Source organism: Chinchilla lanigera, unplaced genomic scaffold (assembly GCF_000276665.1).
Source record: "Chinchilla lanigera isolate Chin_1 unplaced genomic scaffold, ChiLan1.0 scaffold00020, whole genome shotgun sequence".
NCBI classification, from domain to species: Eukaryota; Metazoa; Chordata; class Mammalia; order Rodentia; family Chinchillidae; genus Chinchilla; species Chinchilla lanigera.
Window position 1 is genome coordinate 4,003,428 of NW_004955421.1, and position 21,200 is coordinate 4,024,627.

Consider the following 21,200-nt stretch of genomic DNA (forward strand, 5'->3'; position numbering starts at 1 on the left):
TATCCTGGGGTGACAGTCAAGGCTTGATGCCCAATATCCCATTTATGCTACCCTTTCTTTCCATTCTACCAACCACACAAGAGCACTTCTTAAAAAAAAAAAAAAAAATTCAATCTAAGAGCACATCCCATCAAAGATATGGCAGATAAATTCTTATTTTCTAGTATGTCTATGATTTAAAAATTCTAAAACACCTTATTAAGTACTGATATACCTCTATACTTTGAAAGCTTTTATTTTTAGTTCCATTTGAAATGTGGCCTAATAAGACTTTAGAAGATTACAGAGCAAAATGTAAATCCACACTGGGCAGTTAATTTGAACACAGAATATAGTTTATCTCATAGTCATAAACTATACCTTCAAAAAAGCACTGTACAAAGCATTTTCTGTGACAATGGAAATGTTCTAATTTGTGCTCTCCAATATGATAGTCCATGAGCCACATGGATAGTCCATGAGTACTTGGAATGCTGGAAGTGAAACTGAAACATGAAATTTTAAATCGAATTTCACTTTATAGGCTACTTTTAATTACATACACATGGCTAACTGCTACCATATGAGACATACTTCTCTAAACCTATCTGAGAAATATTCAGGTAAAACTGTAAGGCAAGTTCAAAGCAAACTTCTATTACACCAAAAACATTTAAAACTCTACCAAAAGCCTACCAAGTAGCGCCACTTTTATCTAGAAGGTGAAGCATTTAAGGGTAGTTTTAATGATTCCTCCTACACTGAGTACTTTTTACATAGTAGCAAATGTGAGATTAAACTGAAGGAAATCCTTATAAAAAGAGCTTGTCAATAACTTTGGAATTATTTTGTAAAAGCTTTAAGGGTGCTTAGATCTTTCTAATCTAATCACTTCATTTCACAGTAAAGAAAGGTACAACAGAGGATTAAGAATCTACAAGGTGATAAAAATGGGACCATTTTAAGAGACAACTTGCATTTTAAGCTCTTACCAAAAATGCTCCCCCTAGGAGAAGAGGGATTGAAGGGAGGGTAGGGGGAATGATGAAGAAAAAAAAAAAAAGAATCAAGTAATATAGTGCCAAAAATGCTTCCCTTCCAACTAGTATTTTCAATCAGTACTCTCACTGCTTAAACTGCACACATATCACAGAACTGTTTTCCAAATTATTTATCTTCATGACTGTTATGGTTTGTATCCAGATGTTCCTCCAAAGCCTCATATAGTCATAATAGGGGCTTTTCAGAGGTAGTTGGATCTAGAGTGTGTGATGCTGAGATTAAGAATGTGTGATTACTAAATTAGTTCACTGACTGGTTTCACACAGTTCTGAGTGTGGATTATAGGAAGTTCCACCCTGGGTATGAGTGCTACCTACCCTAAGGACATGTACTTTGGACGGAATATAAGGGACAGAAAGAAAGCTGTTGTCATCACTTGCTCCTTTACTACTTCACTGCTTGCTGCCTTATGCCTGCCATGAACTGTTTCTCCCCTGCAAAGCCCCTCTGTCATGCCACCCTGCCTTGGAGCCAGCCAACTATGAATTGAAACCTCTACAAACTGTGAGCTACTCTTTTAACTTTAGATGTTGGGTATTCTGTCTCAGCAACTAGAAAAGTAACCAAGACAAGGGCCCTTGAACACAGAAATCAAATATTAAGACTTTTAATAAATACTTTTTTTATTAAATGTCTTCTGGTCTGTCCTAAGACATAGGCAATAAATTTTAGGCAATAAATTTTAGGCATTTTTTAGAATTGTAATGCAGATTAAATATTTCTATAGGAATTTTGCAAATAACTGTGATTTCCTTTATTCATACAAATAATTTTAAAAGTAACACTAACCCAGATACATACAGAAGATAGTCAATGAAATTAATTAGGCTAGCTTTTAGTTACAACGGCCAGTCTACTCCAAAACAAGAACATACATGAGAAGTCAATTTTAAGTTACCAAATATCTTTTTTCTTTTCTAAAGTGGTATCAAAATGAGAATAATGATGAAGTTTTAAATTCAAAGGTCATCACAAACTTATGGCTATAACTTAAAATGCTACTATAGAAAGGGTTTCTTGTGAAAGTTGCTTTTTATTAGCCATTACACAGTAGTTATTAACCATTTATAAATCACAGACTTGAGAATCTAATAAAAAACTTGTGAGCATTTCCTATAAAAATGTAATACATTCAAAAGTTTGTATGAGATTTTCAAGCTTCATAATCTACCCCCCAAGCTAGTCATGTACCAAGTTAAGAACTCTGACAAAAGGAGACAGTTGATGAACTTACCAACCTCGAAAAAAATTTTAAATGTATGAGTCATTCACAGTAACATTCTACAATGGTTTACAATGTGCTATTGTAGATAACAAATTTGACATTGGTGGCAAAGGACTCGAAAAGGAGCTGAGTACTAAAAGTAATTTTCAGAGGGCACAGAAGAATGATTTGAGTCATGTCTCAATGAAGACCCTATGAACTTAGTTTTTTAAAGGAGACAGAGTGGGGCTGGGGGTATAGCTCAGCTGCACAGTGCCTGCCTGGGAAGCGCGAGGTCGTGAGTTTGAGCCCCAATACTGGAAAATAAAACGAAAAACAAAAATAAAAGAGACAGAGGGAGCAGAGGAAGGAGGAATTTGAGAGAGAAAAGGATAAAACCATGAAGAGAAAAAACACATTTGTTTACACACAACCATTCTTGAGCAGAGGCATTCATGTGATGAAAGCAAGGCTACTGACCACAACAGAAAATTACTGGACTCTAAGTACACATTTGGTCTACTACAAACAGAATATATACTCTCTGACCCTGAGATTCACTAAGGCCAAACACTCTGAAGACTTTGCAAACTATTAGTCAATGTTTTACATCAAGATTGCATTATTTCAACAAGTTATCACAACATGCAGGACAGGCAATCCTAGCCTACCAGCCACTTGTGAATTTGTCCCCATTTCCGGTCAAAGGAATGATGAGAGTGCTACAAATGCAAAAGTTTCATAAACTGAATTTGTTTTCAACATACTACATTCTCCAAAAATTCTTAAATCAATTACATATACTTTCTCCAAAGAACAATGATAGCTGACTTAGACATTCAAAATATAGGAAATTACTAGACTAAATATGTTCAATAATAAAAGGACATATGGTTCTTTGCAGTTTAGAGAACCATAAATAGAACTTTCATTTAATAATAATCTACTTATTACTATAATCTGAGAAGTATAAAAAACAATATATTGTAATATTTACATTCTGATCAAGAAATGTATTCAGTATTAGTGCTTAACACTGCCCCACAGATATTTCCCCCTTTGTACTAATATCAAACATATTTTATGGGAATTTTTAGGGCCCAGTCAATGTTAGAAGAAAAGGGTAGAATCAGTATTTCATAATCCTTCAATTATGAGCTATGCTGCTATAAACATTGTTATGCATGTACCACTGTCCTATGGTATCTTTAACTCTTTTGGGAAAATACCTAGAAGGGGAAGAAGGGTAACAGCTGGCTTAAATGGAATTTTTAGTTTTAGTTTTTTGAGATCTTTCCATACTGATTTTTCTGCTTTGTTTTTCTAAATACAAAATTATAATGAACATCTTTAAATTACTAAAAAGCATAAGAAAAATATAAAATCAATCCTAACTCCACACAGTCATATCCAAGTATTTGACGGCAATCACTTCTTTCTAGTACTTTTTGATCTTACAGATGGATAATGGTTTTTGTAACACAAAGCTGGAACCCTATCAATTGTATAGTTTTGATTTTTTTTATAGTTTCTTACATGAATGAATTATGTTGCAAAATTACAAGATTGAATAACTTCACAGTGTATTACTACATAGGCATCATAATTCAAATTTCAGGACATGTAGGTCTATACTAAGTAACTGTCATCTCTAAAGCTACTTTAACTAACATAAGAAAAGCATTTATAACACCATAATAACTAATAACAATGTACACAATAAAAGCTATACATGTTTGTTATTTAAAACAAGTATTTCATTTATTTTGTTGACAGAAAGAGATTTGTTAAAATATAAACATCATCACTTCTAGGCCTTTTGGCTAAGATCAAGTATAAAATATGAACATCAGTTTAGAATATACCAGTGTTTCAAATGGAACCAGATTCACATCATAATTAAACTAACCAAGTACTGATTTTGGGGGTCAATGAATAAGAAATTAGGGTTATTCCCCCTAAGTTACCTCTTTTTGTTGTCGTTCCAGTTCTCTCATGCGTATATCTCTTGCTTCTGCTCGAGCAGCACGTTTTGCTGCCAGCCTTGCCTCTGCCTGAAAAGTAATATAAGATTCAACTTTACAAAACAAAAACAAAAACAATCTGTACATCAGATTTGAGGATAAAAAGCAAGTAAGACATTACTTTCCAAAGGGGCTGAGAAGACAAGATATATATCAACAAGTCTGACCAATTTCTTCAGTTACCCTCTATAGATTGCTTTTTTCCCTAAGTCTCTCCCTCTCCTCAAATCTGAGCCATTACCCTTAACTGCTTGCCTCGATTACACATTTAACATAGTTCAGCGTTCATTACAAATCTCTCCAAACTTACTCTTTTCCACCATTTTTTCTCTTATCAATTCAGTCAAAGCAGAAATTTCAAAACTAACTGTAGTTTTATAGTAGTTATTAGCAATATTTAGTATCCAAGTAGCATAACTGACAAAGAGAATTCTCTACCACTGAGTATGTCAAACTCTCTTTGTTACAGGTTCTCTCTCCCTGTTTCTATCTGTCCTGCTCTCTCTTTCTTCCCCTCCTCAGTCCTACCTCCCTTTCCTTAAATTGAGATATAATTTACATATCATCAAATTCACTAATTAGAAGGGTAAAATTCACTGGTTGTTAGTAGTATATTCACAATTATGTGCAACCATCACTACTAATTTAAGCTTAAAAAGAAACCATGTATCCTTTAATAGTCACTTCCTATTACACTTTTCCCTCTAGCTTCTGGCAACCATTAATCTACTTTACATGTCTACGAATTTTCCTGCTGTGGACATTTCATATACAGTAATTGGATTCATGCAGTAGGAACATTTTTATCTCTTGCTTGGACTACTGCAACTATCTCCAAATCCATCTACATATGTCTGGTTAAGAATCTGCCTTATGATTTAATTTTTACATAGTTTTTAAAAACTAGCCTTCCAAAACAAATGTCTGATAATTTCACTCAGCTATCTAAAATCCTCCACTGGTTCCCCATTACTTATGGCTAAAGCAAAGGTTCCTTGGAACAATACAAACAAAAGGAAGAAAAAGAGACAAAATCAGAAACAAGATTCCTCATAATCAGCTCCCCACCTTATCTCCCAGAACTTGCTCTACATGAACTAGATGCATACCATCTCCCTCTGTTCCTGGCTATAAGCCTCTCTTCACAGATTATCTGCTTTTAGGACGTGCTCTCCCTTTTCTCAAATTCAGATAAAATACCACATTCTATGAAACTTCCCCCTTTCTTTCAACCAGTAATAGTATACACCAGTGATGGCAAATCTTTTAGAGCTTTCAATGATACAAACAGCCAGGGGCTGGGGATTTAGCTCAGCGGCAAAAGCGCCTGCCTGGCAAGTGCAAGGTTGTGAGTTCGGTTCCCGGTACCGGAGAAAAAACAAAACAAACAAACAAACAAAATGATACAAACAGCCTACTACAACACATGTTCCATAGATTCACCACCATTGGTATACAGTCGTGCCTCTATTGTGGCTTTATTACATTCTATAAATATTACATGCTTCTGTCACCCCATAATTTTTATGCGCAATGTCTGCTAAATAAGCAAATGAATTTTAGGCCATGGGCCAGAGTAGCAAAGAAATGAGATATGGAATTAATTTGATATACCATTGGAAACTTAAATACTGTATCTTTTTTTCTGGGTTTTTATTTTGTAGTGGTTTCCTCTGCCCTTAACCACATTTTAACTCTGGTTCAGATTATCCCGTGATAACTACTGTAGTTGCTTCTTTCCATGTTGTCTTATTTGTGCCCAGTAAGAATTGACTTGGCCAATGTTTAAAAGGGTCTACTTTGTGTAAGCAATTATGTTAGGTGCTAGAAATAGAGAGTAAGATATGACATCTCTGCCCTAAAGCAACTCACAACCAAAGTTGAGGAAGACATTTACAGGGAAGAAGGCACACAGGACAGAGAAATTAGTTTTGCCTAACATAGCCAATTTAGGCTTCCAAGAAAAGCAGACAGCTTAAGAGTTAACTCCTATTTACTCTGATTTTGGCAATTCCCCAGTCTATTTAATTGGCCTGCTAGTAGCAAAGGACCTGCAAAATAAATTGTAATCCACAGACCTTCATTTACAACCACAGACATATCGAGAGCAATTGGTATTCTCATATGACCAGTGTAATCACTGGTCTCTATCTTTTCAAAACCTATGCCCTACATCAAGTTATCCACCTTCTTTATCCCTGTAGACTGGACACCACTGTCTACTAGAGTTTGTATTTTATAGGAAAATATTTAAAACCTAAGCTGTGCTTCAGTATACAGCAAATACGTATTTTAAACTACAAAAGTAACAAAACTTTCAAATCTTTTAAAATTTATAGCCATAGCAATGACTAAAAATTTTCATTTCCAAGTATATTAGCTTTGTACCTATGGTCTCTCTTAAAAACTTAATTCAAAAACATCAGTTTCAGCCTGGTGGGGTGGCACAAGCTGCTGAGGCAAAGTATTGTCACAAGTTTGAGCCCCACTTGAGCAACTTGGCAAGACCTTGTCTCAAAATAAAAAATTTTTAAAGGGCTGGGGATGTAGCACCATGAGAAGGCCTAGATTTAATCCCCATCCCCCAAAAAAGCCAATTTCACCCTTCTAGGATCTCTCTGTGGCCAATTTTGCATAATCTATACAGAAACAGGGCATCTCTAACAAAACCTAAATTGAAATCTGTTCAATCACTGAATCAATAGATCACTGAAATCTACTCTCTAGTAAGACATCTTTCACAACAAAAGAAAACAAAACACGGGTTTCAGAGACACACAGGCCTTCTTCTCTTTGTTAATTATTCAACTTTATCCTGAATTCGGATGTTAGCTCTATTACAGAGTGTGGAAGAAAAGCCACTAAAATAGGGACTCAAGATGTAAACTAGTCTATCTGCCTCTTTTTTTTTTTTCTGCCTCTTTCTATACATTGCTACCAGGTGCCTGAAGTAACTCCAATAACAAGAACAGCCGGACATGCCTGTAATCCCAGCAGTCGGGAGGCTGAGGCAGGAGGATCATTGTCAGTGCGAAGCCAGCCTGGGCTACAAAGTGAGTTCAAGGTCAGCCTGAACTGCATAGCAAGACCCTGTCTCAAAAAGACACACACCTCCCCTGGCAAAAAAGCAAGAATAGCAAGGAGCCAAGGCTGATACCAACTCACTTTGCAGAAATTTGAGACCAGCAAGTACTATATGACTATCACTGATGTTCCAGGACAGACTTTATCAAAAACATGATTATACTTATATATCTCAAGCTAACTATGCTATCCTGCTTGTTGTTACTAGTGTTGGTAAACTTGAAACTCGTTATCTCTAAGAACAGGCAAAGCCATCAGCATTTACACACTGGGTATAAAACAAGTAACTATTGGTATTAACAAAATTAATTTCATCAAGCCATCCAATAAGCCAGAAAATATACAAAGAATAGTTAAGGAAGTTAGCATTTACATTAATAAAATTAAGTGCAATCCCTATACAGTAGCCTTTATGCCAATTATGATAAGAATAGTGACAATATGCCTTTTGACTCACAAGGTGGAAGCAGAACCTCACTGCCTGATGCTATGGATTACATTCTACCACTAACTCATAAAACTGACAGGCCTTTGTATCTGTGCCTACAGGATATCTATAAAAATGAGGGTACTGGCACAATCCCTATAGTCCCAGCAGAAATTGGTGGGCTCAAACCTAACATGGCAGTACCTTTGTTTTAATCAATGCTACAACTGAAGTCTGTGTAAATGCACTATGAAGCTTTGAGTGAATCTCCTCCTGAAAAAGATTGTCAAAACATGGTAACATTGCTGGTGACAGCAATGACCCACCAAGAGGAGCAGCTGACTTTACTACTCAGGTGATTATCCTGAACCATCCAGGACATATCAATGCCAGTTGTACTCCTGTAGTGAACTGTCACACAGCGTGTAATACTTTCAAGTTTGCTGAGCTAAAAGACAAGATAAATCATTGTTTTGGTAAGAAGCTAGAAGATGGCCTTAAATTTCTGATATCTGGTAATGCTGCCATCATTGATAGGGGTTATAGGCAAACTCATAGGTGTTGAGAGCATATCTATCTTCCTTTGTGTCACTTTGCTATTTATAATATGAGACAGACAGTTGCTGTTGGTGTCATCGAAACAGTAGACAAGAAGGATGCTGGACCTAGCAAAGTCACCAACTCTGCCCAGAAAACTCAGAGCACTGAGTTGTACGATTATTATCCCTAATACCTTGTACCCTAACTTTACTCAGTGGTAAAAGAATGGTCTCAGAGTTCACTGTTTCATTTGGCCATTTAAGTTTAACAACAGAAGACTGGTTGATGCTACTAATGCACTGTAAAACCTTCAGAAGTAAATGAGAATATTCTATGGACTATTTCGCATTTTGTATGTAGAAGTTTTAAGTCATAAGTTTGGTGTTTCATTTTGGTTTTTTACACAAAGTCTCACTATATATAGTTCAGCCTCACCTTGAACTTGCTATGTGGCCCAGACTGGCAATCCTCTTGCCTCAGCCCAACTGCTAGGATCACAGGCATATGCCACCACACCTGGCTCTGCTTTGGTTTGTTTTGTGTTGATGTTGCTGTTGTTGGTTTCATTATTAAATCAATACATTTTAATGGAAATAACTTAAAAATTCTGTCAAAAATTCTCAGACTCACTCAAACAGAGCCAATGAGAAACCAAAAAATAAACATTTCACAACTACTGATGGTTATAATAAAAAAATTTAAGCCTAAGTTAACTATAGTTAGCAAAATATGGAAAATCAGAACACTGCTCATACACTGCCACTGGAAATGTAAAAAGGTATAACTGCTTTGGAAAACATTTTGGGAGCTCCTCAGAAAGCTAAACAGAGTTACATAACCAGCTCAGTTCTGGATATAAACCTAAGAGAAATAAAAATGTACGTCCACATAAAATGTTCACAACAGCACTATTGCTAATAGTCAGAAAAGAAGAAATATAAGGCTAGGGAAGCAGTTTGGTGGTAGGGTACTTTCCTAACACATGTAAGGCCCTTGGTTCAATCCCTACTACTACCAAAAAGTACGAAGTAGAAAGAACCCAAATCACCACCAACTGAAGACTGCATAAACAAAATGTGGAATATATATAAAATGGAATAATTTTCAGGCATAAAAAAGAACAAAACACTAACACAAGCTACAATATGGATAGACCTTCAAAAACAGTTTACTAGCTAAGAAAGTCCGTATGTTGCATAGTTGTATCTATATGAAATGTCCAGAACAGACAAATACAGAGAGACAGAACTCGATTACTTGATTGCCAGAGGTAGGGGACAGCAGAGATGAGGTATGACTGTTAATTAAGAAGGGAGTTCTTTTTATACTAATGAAATGTTCTGCAACTGGATAATGGTGATGATTGCACCTCACTGCAAATACACCAAAAAAACTATGAAGTATTTGAAAGGGTGAATTTACTAGATCTGAATTACATCAATTTAAACTTTCTTAATAGATGAGACTGAATGTATTTTTTAAATGCCTAAGCTAAATAAATACTAAAATGCATAAAACTTCGGTATATAAAACTTAATATGTAGCTGCTCAGATTACCAACTGTAAGAATGCAAGACTGATCAAACCATTAAAAATTTAAAAAAATTAAAAAAAATTAGAGACAACAGAGAATTTCACTAGACAAGATGGTAGGAATTCACCAATGGTTGTTATATTGCATATTATTGTTTTCAAATCAGTTGCTCAGATTACCAGATATAAGCATGCAAAATTGGTCAAAATAAAAAAAATTTAAGCATTAACTGTTCCTTTCATAAACTACCAGACTATGTGATCTAACAACCACTGTTAATTCTTATCATTTTGTTTTGAAACCCTATATCATTTTTAATGTTTTTGCTTTGTTTTGTTTTTATCTATGATGAGGGTATTTTGCTATTGTTCTTTTTTTACTATTCTCTTTAAAATTAAAAGAAAGCAATACATAAAACAGGAGGAAACAAACCTTAATAATCTAGTAAGCTTAAAAAACACTAGGTTAAACTTATTCATTAACAGTATACACCAGGAATCTGAAGAGAACAGAATATATAGCATTTCTCAGACTAGACCACATTATTAAATAAAGCCCAAGTATTTCTTCATTGATCACAGTCCAGAAATACACTGAGAAATAATGATTAAGTTTCTGGCAATATGTCAAGGTCCACTTCAAGTTGCACTAAATCTATCAAAAGCATACTTTTGTTCTTCATAATTAAAAATTAGTATTATCAAAATAATCTCCTAACAATTGAAACCCAAACTTTCACTGTGTATGGTGGTGCACACCTGTAATCCCAGATGCACTGGACGCTGTCGGGAGGATCACTTGAATTCATGAGTTTAGGTCCAGCCTGGACAACATAGTGAGAGCCCATTTCAAATAAACAAAACTGCAAGATTACAGATAACAAGGAAGAAGAGACTTCACACTAGTATACCCACCAATGTGCAAGCACTTACTTAGCAAAGACAGATGCTTATTTTCTTTTAATCCATAAAACAATCCCTTGAGGTACAGAAAGAATGAATAACTTGTCCAATATTTCCTACCCAAAACATATCGAAGCTGAGATCCACATCTTAATTTTACTCTAGTTCACACTTTGAATCAGGCTGATACAAACCTATATACCTTTATTCTCTAACTATGACAGCACATCTTTATAGACAAATCACCGTTTACTTTGGGTGAATTATCCGAGGATTTTCCACTTAGTACAGCTTCTCTCCTTTCCATGACACTTTACAATTCTGCTTCTTTTAATTCTTTGCCACCCCTCTACCCCAAATATAGACAATCTTTTTACCGTACAATCTTTCTCCTTGCCTAATTATTCCATAACTTCAACTATCAGCCAATGAGAATGACTCAAACCTAACATCACACATAGACTTCTCTGCCAAAATCAAAGCTTACATTTCTAACATCTAATGGCTTCCTTGTCAGCACCATCAACTTAAAAGGGGATGAAATCACTTCATCTTTCTTCCAGTAAAGAGGCTTTGCTTCTCATTTTCCAATCTCTAGAAATGGAATCCTTCTCATCCCTGCTTAAATCCCTGTTCAAGACTTCTACTTCCTCACCACGCTTTTACAATGTCCCTTGAATCAGCCTTTAATTTCCAGTCCAACAGATTCGCCCCTCTTCCCAACAGGTTCCTACCACTTTGACCAACAGTCCTTCAAATTTTCAGTTTCAATAGAGTACTTCAAGACATTTCAGTTTATCCATGCTGACTCCTTCCTCCTATCATTGCTATCCCTGTGGCATTACCTCTAACACCAAGAAACCACCAATGTACATTTCAAAATAAATTAGTCATAATATACCTTATGGTGGCCAATACCACAAAGCACACCTAAACTTTCCAAATTGTAAATTTGGATGTTGTAACTGCTTGAGTTAAATAAACACAGGAAACAGGTAAAAAACAGTGGCAGCTGGAATTCTAGTGGCATTCTAAGCGAGAGGCTCATCTGAGGTCAGTAGAGCCTATTCTAAATCTTCCATCTATCTAGTGGATCTATGAGTAAGAAGGAACTTATGTGATCTGTTGGGCAATGTTCACTGTTTTCTCCAGTTAAAATCTATAAATCAGGGCCAGGGATATAACTCAGCGACACAAGCATCTACCTGCAAGCGCAAGGTCCTGAATCTGATTCCTGGTATCAAAAACATTTAGAAATCAAATTTCACTTAGTATTACTATCTAGGAAGTAAAAAAGATATGTTTATTTTAAAAAAATAATTTGAATCCATCATCTTAAACTACAGGGACAGGAGAGTTAACTATGTTGTAGACATATTTATATAAATTGAATTAGGTCCATTAAATAAATATACTTAATGTGTTGCATTTCATGAACCACTTAAAAATGGTTCTTAAATATACAATGAATCAAAAAGCCTTTTAGAAACAAAATAGGTACCACCCAACATTATCGCAGTAAAAATGTGCTACCTGCTTTTAAATAAACAGGAAAGTATTTCCAAAAAATATAACGTAAATGGCTTTAACAATGTATAAATTCTGAAAAAGTTCATTGATTCTGTGCTTTTTTCATTATTCTAATTGACACTTTTGGTAGTTCTCTTGTGCTAATGCTTTTTCACAACAGTAGGAATATTAAAGAAGGTTTTCCCTCCACACATGCTCCCAAGCAAAAAGACTCCCCAATCTTAGTAAATTTTATTATGTTCTCTATGATTCCACTAGAAGAATTATTCCACCTCCTGTTTTTTAATCAGGTTAAACCCTCCCCAGCCCACACAGACTCAAAACATATCTCCTCTGCTATGATGTAAACTTCAGTCTCCCAAAGACTTTGCCCCAAATATCATCCCCCCTCAGTCTTCACTTTCTCCCTCTGTTGATTCATCTTCCTCATCGAAAGGGCATTTTAAATCTCCCCCACGTTTAAGAAACAAAGAACAAAAAAATTCCACTCTAGCTCAAGTCTACCTTGCCTTCTCCTTAAAGCCACGTGTTCTCAGCACCTCTCTCTCACTCTTCTGTCCAAATAATTGTAATTGGATCTTACCTAACTTACCTGAAATTGTTCATGCAAAGGTCACTAATGACCTTTAACTACCAAACACAATGGAATGTTTTCGTTCTTATCTCATCTGTCCTTTCCAGACTTCCAACATTACGAACCAATCACTCCGTATTAAGCTTCTCATCTTTTGGCATTATGCAATGCTAGTGTCTCCTGGTTTTCCCCCTTACTCTCTGACCTTCATTCCTCAAAATCTTTCATGGGCACATTTTCTTTGCTAGATTCTTTGTGTGTGTGGTAGAGGGGGGGAGTGTCTGTTTGTCTTTTTGAGACAGGGTCTCACTATGTAGTTCAGGCTGGCATTGAATGTACTTGTAGCCCAAACTGGCCTCAAATTTACAGTGATAATCCTACCTCAGTCTCCCGAAAGCTGGGATTACAGGCATGTGCCATCAGGCCTGGTGATTCTTCAATTTTTTATATAAAAAAGTCTCCAGGCTTGACGTCCTGCACTTCTCATTCTAGGTTCTCAATCTGCAAATCTTTATATCTAAACCACATTTCTTTTCCCACCATCAGTTCTGACTTAACTGTCTACTACAAATTGAGGATGCCTCCCAAGAACCTAAGACCAGTATGTCCTTAATTTATGATCTTTCCCTTAAACTTCCTCTTTATGTTACCCATCAACTGCCTCATTACCCAAAATATGAAATGAGAGGACTTCTAGGAAGATGGCAGAGCAGTAAGCAGCAAAAAAGCAACTTCTCCAGGATTTGGAATCTAGGCACTGGAAAATAATAACTTGGGGAAGAAAAGAAGGAGAGAGGTGGATCCCCGGGACTCAGAAAGGATCGGAAGGGAAAACTGGAGCCCACAAAGACACTGAAGGGATAGACCTCAACACAGAAAAAGGAAGGGACAACCTGCACTTTCTCCCCAAGTCCTGGCTTATGGTGGGAGAAAGGAAAATTGAATTTACAGAGCAACAGTGAAAGTGGGTGACTCCAGAGGCCTCCAAGGAGAAACACAACAGTGAATGCTCCAACAGCTGATCAAATAACTTCAGGCAAAGCAACTGCAGTGTCCCTGGAGATAGTGCTTGGTTGGACACCAATTTAGGGAGAGGCCAAATGAACCCAATACTTACAGCAGCTATGGATTGACTTCATTTCAGGAGTCCCAGTGTTAAAACCCCACAATGACTAGGTGAGAGACAACCATAGGAGACATCCAGGAGCAGAGAGCCATGGTCAGGCCAGTAACAGACACCCAGACGGTTATAAACTAAATGACTCAGGCCTCAACCTCACAATCAGAGGCTAGGATCAGCCTGAACTTCTGTGGAGTTCAAAGTATCACAATCAGCTCCCTGCCCTAATCCTACCACAGACTTGCCAGATTATCCAGCACCCTACCCTAATCCTACAGAAGGCTTGCTGAAATTATCCAGTATGGATCTGGGCTCAGACTGCTTTCTTGGTCTACCAGCAAGAGCAAAGTCACATCCTGAATTGAACACTACCACAAAACTGAGACCCCAGAAGATAAACACAGGCTGAAATCACAGAGAATTCTTTTTTTTTCCCCATCACTATGGGCATTGTTTCCACATTTGGTTTTTTGGTTATTTTTGTTTTTCGAGAGTGAACATTGTTTTAAGATTTTTTTGTTTTGTTTTGTTCTTATTTTTTTCATCTTCCTTCATTCTTCCCCTCTTGTCTTCTTCACCAGTTTGCCAAGACTTGAGTAATCTTCAATTGTTCTTCAGCCTTGTTTCTTATGTCTTTCTCCTCTATTTTTCTGGGTTTTTTTCCTTTTATCCCTTTTAAATTTTCACAATCTAGGATAAGATCACTCAATTCAGTGAGTATTTATATATGCACATACTTTTATGATTTGTCCTAAATTTTGTTATAGGCCTATAAATCTTTTACCTATGATTAAAGGTGGTAAAATGACAGCTTGTCATTTTCCAATCTGTGCTTGTGGCTATTGTTATTACTGATTATACTACTTGAGGTGATATAGTTATTGTGTCAACTAATCTTCCTTGTAGGCCAAATTCTCTGGAGGTCATAAATAATACTATACTCCAGTATTAAAGAACTGAGTGCTAGGCCAACAGACAGTAACCTTTCTTCTATAATAAATCGAAGTGGCACAATCCTGGGACAGATTCAAAATCTAAAAGCCAGCTATGCCTAGAACATATCTCTGAAAAGTGGTCATTGCCTAAAGTGGTCTCAATACTATTAATAAAGCTACCCACCATAAACCATTAATAAGCCTCAATGCAGAAAACAAATAAAAAAAAAAGGAAATAAGGGAGGGAGAGAGGGAAGGAAGAAAGGGGGAAGAAAATAAGAAGATGAAAAAACAAACAACCAAAATGCAACCCCTAACTGTCAACTCAACCAAGGTATACCAAGGGGTCATTGAGATAGAGGAAATCAAAAGGCCTCCAGCTCAATTTTAAGAAATTGTAGCAGCTGAACTAACAAAACAGATCAATAAGACTGCTGACAAAAACAAGACACAAGTAATTAAAGAGATGATGCCCATAATGAAGGAAACGATTAGTGAATCCAGATTAGATAGATATTTAAAAAAAACAAGAAGAGCTTAGGAAAGATATGAAAATCATGAATACCCAACAGAGAAAAGACTGGATTCTATAAAACATACTCAAATGGAAATCCAGGAGACTAAAAATTCTACTGAAAGTATATGCAGCAGAGTTGACCAATGTCAGGACAGAATACTGCATCTAGAAGATAGGGTTGTGGTTGACGATTAACAAAAGAAAGATCTCCAAAAAATAGAAAGGGACTAGGAAAAAAATCAATCCAAAGCCAAGCATGATGGGTCACACCTGTAAACCCAACACTAGGGAGGCTGAGGCAAGAGGATTGTTGTGAGTTCAAGACCAGCCTGGGCTACAAAGTGAGCTCAATGCCAGCCTGAACTGCATAGGGAGACCCTGTCTCAAAAAAAAAAAAAAAAAAATCAATCCAACAGCTACTAGATGATGCAAAGAAGACTAACATAAGTCTAATTCGAATCAAGGAAGAATCAGAAGACTGCACAAAGGGCATTTAAAAAAAAAAAACTCTGGGAGTAACAGCAGAAAACTTTCCAAACATAGAAAAGAAAATTGATATACAAATAAGTGAGACATACAAAACTCCAAATACTCATGATCAGAAAAAAAACTACACCAAGTCATATAATCATCAAAATTCCAGAAGTTCAACACAAAAAATACTAAAAGCTGTTAGAAAAAGAAATCACCAAAAAAGGAAAACCCCTTAGAATCACAGCAACTCAAACCCTTAAATCAAAGAGAAGTTACAGCATTTCAAGCCCTAAAAGAAAACAACCTCCAGGCCCCCGGGAAGCCGCGCAGTGGGGAGCACCGGCCCTCGGGCCGGCCCCCGGCCTCGCAGGTACCCAGGAGGAGGGCCCCCAGCACCCAGGAAGCTGCATGGCGGGGAGTGCCAGCCCTCAGGCATGGCCTCACAGGTGCCCATGAAGCCGCAGAGCAGGGAGCGCCAACCCTCCGGCTGGCCTCCGGCCTCACAGGCGCCCAGAAGGAGAGCCCCCGGCACCCAGAAAGTGGCAGGGCAGCACACCTCAGTGCGTGCCAGCCCTCAGGCCAGCCACCGTCCCACAATTGAGCACTATCATGGCACAGAGAAGCAATGACACAATTGGCCCACCACATACCAGCTGTGGAGGCCTGCCCACAATGTGTATGAATCATTCCAACATGGAGAAACCCCTGGGAATACATTCCAACACAACGGGTCACTCTTGCCCCTGCCGTTGAGAACCAGAAAGGTCCAGAGTCAGCAGAGGAGCAGCTGCTAAACAAGGACTCAGAGAACGTGAGAATACAGCCTAAGCCCGAAGAGTCAAAGGGCTAGTAGACCGGGGTCACAAGCACCATTTGGAAGCTGTAAACTAGGAGGACCTTGCGCAATACCTGGGGAGATCCCCTGGAAGCCGTTCTTCCCCTGACAGTACAGGCTGCAGTGGAGAAGCGTGTGGAGCTCTGGAGAGGTCTGCAGCAAGATTCCTGCTGTCTGTGCTGACGGCTGGGGAGAGGACACTAACTGGTTGTGGGGTCCCAATGCGATGGGAGGCTGGAGAGAAAAACCTACAAAAAATAGCTTTTACCCCAGATGGCTCACTTGAGATGTTAGTAAGAATTGCCTCCTCAGTATTCTATAGCCGTGACAAGGAGGAGGCCAAGGAGAGAAAACAAAGAGACTGAGAAAAAGCAGCTGCTTTTGCTGCACCACTAAGAGAAACAGACCCTAAGTCTGATTCCCGGAGCCCCAAGAAGAACTCGACAATTACATTCATCTGCTACTGCTGGTAAAAGCCAGGCCACCACAAGAGGAACTGCCCTAAGAGGCCTCATGGGCCATGTCCTGAATGCAGAGGTGACCACTGGAAATCGGTCTGCCCTCTGAAGCGGAGGCCCCAGAGCTCAGACCCATCCTACCAGTTAGTCCAACAGGAATGAGGGGGCCTGGGGCATACTCTACCTTCTCCCTCTGGCCAGACTGTCATCTCCATGGAGGAGCTCCAGGTCATTATGGCTATGGAGGAACAAGAAAACAGCCTGTTGCTAGACACAGGTGCAAGTCTCTTGGTCCTTCTTTTCAATCCTGGTCTTCCTTCCAGTCGTCACACCTCAGTGAAAGGAGTCACTGGTGAGGAGGTAATATGCTATTTTTGACAACCCTTAGGCTGTAACTACTTGTTAGATCCTTTTTGCATATCTCTGTGTTCCTGAGAAACCACTTTGAAGATACCACCATGCATTACAGCAGCCATTGATATTTTCCTACTAATCTATCTGTAACTTTGTAATGTTTGTATTGTTCCTATCCTATTTCGTAAATGGATGTATGTTTATTATTATGTGTTTCCTACAATGACCACTGCAAATAGTTAATGATTTTTCAATTGGTCACTCATGTATAGCTCTTTTATTTTCTTTAGAAGCCACTTTGAAGATATCAAAGTATAGTACAGCAACTATTGATAATTTCCTACCCCTTTTGTCTGTAATTCACTATTATTTGTCTATTTGTTTTCCTGAGAAACTATGTTGCAGATAACAATATGTAAAATAGTAACCATTGATAATTTCCTACCACTTTGTCTGTAATTTGGTAAGCCCTTCCCCTACTATTGTTATCCTTCTTTTACTCTTTAAAATAAAAAATTTTACTTTAAAATAAAAATAAAAAATAAAATAAAATAAAAAATTTAAAAAAATAATTTATTGCTTGCCACTACTATATATTTGTAATACTCTATTGTATATGTAAGTCATGTTTAATTGGTGCTTTATTTGGGAGCATTGTTCTCAAGTTTCTATCCTTTGAACTGTTAATATTCTCATATATCTTTGTGTAAATATGTATTCATTATAAACCCCCAATGGTGGCATTCCCTTCTCAAAGTATTGTATACAAACATGTCACATTCTGGAAAAAAAAAAAAAAGAAAACCACCTCCAACCCAGATTGATATGCTCTGCAAAATTATCTTTCTAAGCTGATGAAGAAATAAGATACATGTGAAGAAATTCATGAGCACCAAACCAGTACTACAAAGAGTTCTAAAGGATGTTCAAGAAAAAGAAAACGAAGACAATAATTCCAAGAATCCCAGTACAGTGGTACCTGGACTCATGAACTCAACTGTCTCCATAATTCTGGTTGCAAACCAAACAGAGTGAGAAGTGAAATGAATTTTCCCATAAAGCAACAGTGAACCTAACCAATGAATTTGATTCCATCCTCATCCAAGTTGGTTTGCAAACAGAATTGTAGAAAGAATCAAATTTATGAAATGAGGTACCACTGTAGAATGAACCCATCAGGCAAGGCAAGTAATCAGAGATGAGACGAAAGGAACCAAGAACAAGAAAATAATATGACAAGAACTCAACACATATCAGTTATAACCATCAACATAAATGGCCTCAATTAACCAATCAAAAGAAACAGGCTTGCAGAAAAAGATCACAAAACAAGATCCAACAATATGCTGCATACAATAAACACACTTAACTCAAGGAAACTCACAGACCAAAAGTCAAAAGATAAAAAACAATATTCCATGTGACAGAAACCTGGAAAAGAAAGCAGAGGTAGTTACTCTATTTGCGGACAAACTGGATTTCAAAGGGACAAAGAAGGTCACTACATACTTCTTATGGGAACAATCCAAGAGGAAGAGATAATAATCATAAATATATGTACCAAACATATGTGCCAACTATATAAAAAACACTAATGGATATGAATAATCACTATAAACACTAATACAACTGTAATGGGAACTCCATTACCTCACTGTCACAAATAGATCACCCATTACCCCACTGTCACAAATAGATCAATTATACAAAAAAAAAAAAATATCAGAGCTGAACAAAATCTTTGAACAAATAAACTTAGAATATATCTAGTGTTCCACCTAACTACAGAATACACATTCTTCTCAGCAGCACATGGGACTTTCTCCAAAACAGACCATATACTAGCTCATACAACCAACTTAAGTAAATGGAAAGGAACTGAAATTTTCCCATGCATATTAACAGATTATGATGTAATAAAATTGGAAATCAATGACAAAAGAAACCACAAAAACTACATAAACACATGGAAATTAAATAACACCTTCCTGGATAAACAATGAGTCACAGATGAAACTAAGGAAGAAATCAGACAGTTTGTACCATTAAATTATGATCCCAATACCACATACCAGAGCTTATGGGATGTAATGAAAGCAGTCTTAAGAGTGAAATTTGTAGCATTAAATTCATGCATCACAAAAACAGAACAAGCTCAAAATAAAAAACCTAAAGTTGAACCTCAAGGTTCAAGAAAAAGAAGTGCAAGTTAAACCCAAAGTATGTATAAGGAAGGAAATTGCTATAAAGAGCAAAAATTAATGCAACTGAAACTAAAAACAAAACAACAACAACAAAAAAAATGAATCAGTGAATCAAAGATTTGGTTCTTTGAAAGATTAAATAAAATACACAAACCCTTAGCCAACCTTATTTTTAAAAAAGGAAAGAAAAGACCTAAAATCCATGCAACTGGAAATCAACTAGGTGAGATCACAACAGATCCCTCAGAAATCTAGATCATCAATACCTACTTTGAGAACCTGTACTGAAATAAGATCGAAAAGAAGAAATGGACAGATTCCTAGATACATATGAGTTACCTAACCTGAATCAAGAAGATATAAAATTCTAAATAAACCAGTAACAGTCAATTAAATTGATGTAATTTTTAAAAACCCACCAACAAAAAAAAGCCCAGTTCTTCAAAAATTCACTGCTGAAATCTACAAGAACTTTAGAGTACATCTAATGCCACTACTCCTCAAACTCTTTTTAATGAAACTGAAAGGGAAACTAAAATTCATTCCTAGAGGGAAGCATTACCCTGATACCCAAACCAGACAAGGAGCCAACCAAAAAAGAGACATAGATGCAAAAATCCTTAAATTAATGGCAAACTGAATGCAGCAAATCATCAACAAGATTACACACAATAACCAAGTAGGATTCATACCTGGGATGCAGGGATGGTTTAACATATGCAAATCAATGAAGGTACTATACCACATCAACAGAACCAAGAACAAAAACCACATGACCACCTCAATAGACACAGAAAATGCATTTGATAAAATCCCACACCCACTGGTAATAAAAAACCTTACAGAAAAAATGGCTTTATCTCAATCAGAAAATCCATCTATGACACACCAACAGCCAACACCACACTAAATGGTCAAAAACTGAAAGCTTTCACTCTAAAATCAGGAACAAAACAAGGATGCCCAGTATCACCACTCCTGTTCAATACAGTTCTGGAAACAACCAGAGCAATTAGATAAGTGATAGATAAAAAGAATAAAGATAGGAAAGGAAAAAGTTAAATTATCATTATTTGTGGATGACATGATACTCTCCATAAAAGACCCCCAAAATCCCACAAAGATTTACAGAATTAATAACCAAATTTGGCAGCATAGCAGGATAAAAAGTCAACACTCAAAAACCAATAGCATTCCTGTACACGAATGAATTAACTCACTGAGAGAAAAACTAGGGAGACAACATCTTTCACAAAAGCATTAAGAAAAATGAAATACTTAAGTTGAATCTAACAAAGTAAGTCAAAGACCTATATATTGAAAAGTACAACACTGTGCAAAAGGAAATGAAAGGGGATACTGTATCAGAAAATGAAAAGATCTCAGCCTCACGCACCCTGCGCAGAGACCCAGTGTTCCAGGAGCGGCTAGACACCTGGGCTC

At 36.9% G+C, this 21,200-nt stretch overlaps 1 protein-coding gene across 13 annotated transcripts in view; it reads right to left on the reverse strand.

The window, feature by feature from the left end:
- The window catches only part of Lrrfip2 (leucine rich repeat (in FLII) interacting protein 2), a 128,648-nt gene that overhangs the window by 65,374 nt on the left and 42,074 nt on the right, over positions 1 to 21,200 (reverse strand). For 10 of the 13 annotated variants that reach the window (XM_013513688.1, XM_013513682.1, XM_013513681.1 and 7 more), the window contains 2 exons: positions 4,213 to 4,299; positions 2,917 to 2,967 (listed from right to left, as the gene is read on the reverse strand). In XM_013513688.1, the coding sequence (XP_013369142.1) occupies positions 2,917 to 2,967; positions 4,213 to 4,299 (138 nt within the window). Of the gene's footprint in view, positions 1 to 2,916; positions 2,968 to 4,212; positions 4,300 to 21,200 lie in introns of those variants that run through there. The other 3 variants (XM_013513685.1, XM_013513691.1, XM_013513690.1) reach the window with 1 other exon arrangement.